At 37.2% G+C, this 5,102-nt stretch overlaps 1 protein-coding gene across 1 annotated transcript; it reads left to right on the top strand.

Annotated features, from left to right (window-relative positions):
• Window positions 1–1,361: 1,361 nt before the first annotated feature.
• Window positions 1,362–2,315, top strand: LOC141387043 (uncharacterized). The gene is made up of 3 exons (XM_073956146.1): window positions 1,362–1,422; window positions 1,489–1,833; window positions 1,907–2,315. The coding sequence occupies exons 1-3, from the start codon at window positions 1,363–1,365 to the stop codon at window positions 2,081–2,083; spliced, it is 582 nt and encodes a 193-aa protein (XP_073812247.1). The 5' UTR covers window position 1,362; the 3' UTR covers window positions 2,084–2,315.
• The last annotated feature ends 2,787 nt before the right edge of the window (window positions 2,316–5,102 follow it).

Here is a 5,102-nt window from a genome sequence, read left to right on the forward strand (position 1 = left end):
AAAATCCACGAGCTGTGATGTTGCCTTAAAAAATATTCTTTAAAAATCCACGAGCTGTGTTGTTGCCTTAAAAAATATTCTTTAAAAAATCCACGAGCTGTGTTGCTGCCTTAAAAAATATTCTTTAAAAATCCACGAGCTGTGTTGTTGCCTTAAAAAATATTCTTTAAAAATCCACGAGCTGTGTTGTTGCCTTAAAAAATATTCTTTAAAAATCCACGAGCTGTGTTGTTGCCTTAAAAAATATTCTTTAAAAATCCACGAGCTGTGTTGTTGCCTTAAAAAATATTCTTTAAAAATCCACGAGCTGTGTTGTTGCCTTAAAAAATATTCTTTAAAAATCCACGAGCTGTGTTGTTGCCTTAAAAAATATTCTTTAAAAATCCACGAGCTGTGTTGTTGCCTTAAAAAATATTCATTAAAAATCCACGAGCTGTGTTGTTGCCTTAAAAAATATTCTTTAAAAATCCACGAGCTGTGTTGTTGCCTTAAAAAATATTCTTTAAAAATCCACGAGCTGTGTTGTTGCCTTAAAAAATATTCTTTAAAAATCCACGAGCTGTGTTGTTGCCTTAAAAAATATTCATTAAAAATCCACGAGCTGTGTTGTTGCCTTAAAAAATATTCTTTAAAAATCCAGGAGCTGTGATGTTGCCTTAAAAAATATTCTTTAAAAATCCACGAGCTGTGTTGTTGCCTTAAAAAATATTCTTTAAAAATCCACGAGCTGTGTTGTTGCCTTAAAAAATATTCTTTAAAAATCCACGAGCTGTGTTGTTGCCTTAAAAAATATTCTTTAAAAATCCACGAGCTGTGTTGTTGCCTTAAAAAATATTCTTTAAAAATCCACGAGCTGTGTTGTTGCCTTAAAAAATATTCTTTAAAAATCCACGAGCTGTGTTGTTGCCTTAAAAAATATTCTTTAAAAATCCATGAGCTGTGTTGATGCCTTAGAAAACTATTTTTTTTAAGATCCACAAGCTGTGTTGTTGCCTTTGAAAATATTCTTTTAAAATCCACGAGCTGTGTTGATGCTTTAAAAATATTCTTTAAAAATCCACGAGCTGTGTTTTTGCCTTAAAAAATATTCTTTAAAAATCCACGAGATTTGCTGTTGCCTTAAAAATATTCTTTAAAAATCCACGAGCTGTGTTGATCCCCTAGAAAAATATTCTTAAAAAATCCAAGCCTATTGGTGTGTAGCTGTCGAAAAAAATATTATTAAAAGTCCACTTAATTTGTCTGTCTAAATATTAATAGTATTTTACTGTAATTAAGTATTTAATATTAAAAATAATTACTAAAATTTCATGATTCCAAAACAAGGTCAACAGCAATCAATCGTTTAGATTTCGTCGAACAATGCAGGTTAACTACCTGTTGCTATTGTTAATAGCTTTTCAGCATTGTAATGTTTTAGAGGTAATTGCAAATCGTTATTTTTTCTGTTTCATTTTTTAATTTTCCAAATTTTCTTTTCATGTTTAGACCGCGAAGAGACGACTTATTAACATTGAAATAACAAACTACACCTTTACCAATTATACAGCAGACCATGTAAAATCCTTGGAATTAAACTTTACCAAGTTGGCACCAAATCGTTATGGCTTGAATATGAATTTCGAATTATATAGACAATTACCTCGTAATACCGAAGTAAGGATCTTGACAATAGTCCAGCCTAAAAAGGCCGTAAAACCAATGACATTTTTCGATATGAGATGGAATTTATGTGAAGCCTTAAGCAACTTCAAGGCACTGCCGTTCCTCATTGATCTCTATAAGGAAATAAAACGCACCTTTAATGTTCGTCTTGTGTGTCCTTTAAAGGGGGTAAGTTATTTTTTTTTTTTGTTCTGTTAAGTTGTATATTATTTTGTTATTTTACTTTCTCTTTTTGGTCCAGAACTTCCGCTATAGAATAACTAATTTCATGGTTACCAATGAAATGCTGCCATCTTTTACGCCGGAACTTAGTTTTAGTCATTCGCTGGAACTCTATGAAGATCAGAATATATTTGCCAAAACTGTGACCCTGGGCTATACATGGCATAATTCTACTAAGGTGTCTAAAAGCGGCTGAATTTAAGGGGTTATGTAGTTAAAATTATTATTCTTCCATTTACGAGATTTCCTTTAGATTAGTACCGGCATCCCGACCTCAGTCCAACGTTTATCCAATAGAGAGTTTGTAATGTGGCACTTACCACACCCACCTACAACAAACATCGGCACAATATTCAAGCTCACATGCCCAACATTACCCAACCTAACATAGACATATTTCATCATCGGTTAAAGATGCATGTAATTATCATTCAGGTCGTATCATAATAAAATAACAAATAACGTTTTTGTCCACCCCTTTCAAATTATGACTATATAGGGGATACTATATGATATCCTTACCGAAAGAAAATGTTGATGGTAGCTTGGTGGTTAGAAATCATATTAACACTTGATCCACTGATGGAACTGTCATCAACGTTCAACATCATCGAGGTATTTGCTTTTGAATTGGGGAATTACGCATTATAATATTTTGATTTCGACATTAAATCATTTGGGTAGAATTCGTGATGTAGGAAATCAGCATTTAATAGGCCGTATCCAAGGACTTGGGCAGGTCAAGAGCTGCCACAATGATCCGTGATGGCAGATTTAAGTCATTAAAAAACGTAGTTTTAATGGCATAGCAAGGCGGAAGTTCCCATTACAAGGACCCTACAACACTTGCTTCAGGAGAAAAAAGAACAAATCGGACGGTATTGGCAGTGGATTATCGGGCCTGAGAAGCGGAACAACTCGGGTAACCTTCCAGATATCCATAATCACCATGCGAGTAATTGATATCTCGAGAACTCTACTCACGTAGTCCAGCCAGTTAAACCAAGTTATTTTAAAATGAGCATTAAAATGGCAACTCGACCAAGGGTTTTGTATGGCTTCGTAGGGGTCTTCTATAGAATAGAAGACCTCCGTAGGGGTCTTCTATAGAATAGAAGACCTCCGTAGGGGTCTTCTATAGAATAGACGACCTCCGTAGGGGTCTTCTATAGAATAGAAGACCTCCGTAGGTGTCCTCTATAGAATCGAACACCACCGTAGGGGTCTTCTATAGAATAGAAGACCTCCGTAGGGGTCTTCTATAGAATAGAAGACCTCCGTAGGGGTCTTCAATAGAATAGAAGACCTCCGTAGGGGTCTTCAATAGAATAGAAGACCTCCGTAGGGGTCTTCTATAGAATAGACGACCTCCGTAGGGGTCTTCTATAGAATAGAAGACCTCCGTAGGTGTCCTCTATAGAATCGAACACCACCGTAGGGGTCTTCTATAGAATAGAAGACCTCCGTAGGGGTCTTCTATAGAATAGAGGACCTCCGTAGGGGTCTTCTATAGAAGAGAAGACCTCCGTAGGGGTCTTCAATAGAAGAGAAGACCTCCGTAGGGGTCTTCTATAGAATAGAAGACCTCCGTAGGGGTCTGCTATAGAATAGAAGACCTCCGTAGGGGTCTTCTATAGAATAGAAGACCTCCGTAGGGGTCTTCTATAGAATAGAAGACCTCCGTAGGGGTCTGCTATAGAAGACCTCCGTTGGGGTCTGCTATAGAATAGAAGTCCTCCGTAGGGGTCCTCTATAGAATAGAAGACCTCCGTAGGGATCTTCTATAGAATAGAAGACCTCCATAGGGGTCTTCTATAGAATAGAAGACCTCCATAGGGGTCTTCTATAGAATAGAAGACCTCCGTTGGGGTCTGCTATAGAATAGAAGTCCTCCGTAGGGGTCTTCTATAGAATAGAAGACCTCTGTAGGGGTCCTCTATAGAATAGAAGAACTCCGTAGGGGTCTTCTATAGAATAGAAGACCTCCATAGGGGTCTGCTATAGAATAGAAGACCTCCGTAGGGGTCTTCTATAGAATAGAAGACCTCCGTAGGGGTCTTCTATAGAATAGAAGACCTCCGTAGGGGTCTGCTATGGAATAGAAGCCCTCCGTAGGGGTCCTCTATAGAATAGAAGACCTCCGTAGGGGTCTGCTATAGAATAGAAGACCTCCGTAGGGATCTTCTATAGAATAGAAGACCTCCATAGGGGTCTGCTATAGAATAGAAGACCTCCATAGGGGTCTGCTATAGAATAGAAGACCTCCGTATGGGGTCTTCTATAGAATAGAAGACCTCCGTAGGGGTCATCTATACAATAGAAGACATCCGTAGGGGTCTTGTATGCAATATATAGCCTCCGTAAGGGTCGTCTATACAGTAGAAGTCCTCCTCATTGGTCTTTTATACAATAGAAGACCTCCGTAGGGGTCCTGTATACAAGGGAAGGGCTTCGTAAGTAAATGATTTTACAATTGTCGGTGGTTGTGTTGTCATGAATTCCAATGCTTGCAGTAGATTTCTCATATTTGTACATTAGATAATTAATTTCCAAAGCTTTTGTTTCAGATTAAAGATAACGAAACCAATTTGTTATGGAACTCAGCAAAGCAATTTTGTATAAAACTACAATTATAAAACAAACATTATCCAAAAAATTACTGAATTCACAATTAGTTCTGTCTATCCGCCAAACACAAGCTGAAAGAGTGAATAGTCGTCGCACAGTAAAAATGTTAGCCCACTGGATATTAATATTAATTGTCATGGTTGACTTGCAAGGCAAAATCGAGGTATATATATTTTTCTTGTTATTAACATATTTTGCAGACTTTAAAAAAACTCAACTTCGATTATTTCCAAAGTCAGCCCAAAAGAATAGCAACAGCGTCATTATTGAAATCACCAATTTTACCTGTTATACCGTGCCCCTTTACGTCAAACGCTGCATTTGTGAACATCAAAAATTGACCACAAGTCGCTATGGCCTCAACATTGATTTCGAATTGAGTCGCAATTTACCCGTACAAACATTAATCAATGTTTTGCTGCACCTCAAACCCCACGACAGCTCAAGGATAATCAAATTTATTGATTTGAAATTTAAAATCTGCGATTTGTTTGGCAACGTCAATACCCTGCCCGTAGTGAAGAAAATTTTGGTTGATTTGTTGAAGAACAGCAATTTGCCCACGGCATGTCCCATCAGAGGGGTAA

Source organism: Musca autumnalis, unplaced genomic scaffold (assembly GCF_047663935.1).
Source record: "Musca autumnalis isolate F117 unplaced genomic scaffold, ASM4766393v1 scaffold_5, whole genome shotgun sequence".
Taxonomy (NCBI): domain Eukaryota; kingdom Metazoa; phylum Arthropoda; class Insecta; order Diptera; family Muscidae; genus Musca; species Musca autumnalis.

What these genes read in the sequence shown, in the direction of transcription:
- LOC141387043 (XM_073956146.1), top strand. Translation starts at nt 1,363, where the DNA reads ATGCAGGTTAACTACCTGTTGCTATTGTTAATAGCTTTTCAGCATTGT. An exon ending in AGCATTGTAATGTTTTAGAG is followed by an intron (nt 1,423 to 1,488) that starts GTAATTGCAAAT and finishes TTTCATGTTTAG; the next exon opens with ACCGCGAAGAGACGACTTAT. An exon ending in TTGTGTGTCCTTTAAAGGGG is followed by an intron (nt 1,834 to 1,906) that starts GTAAGTTATTTT and finishes TTTTTGGTCCAG; the next exon opens with AACTTCCGCTATAGAATAAC.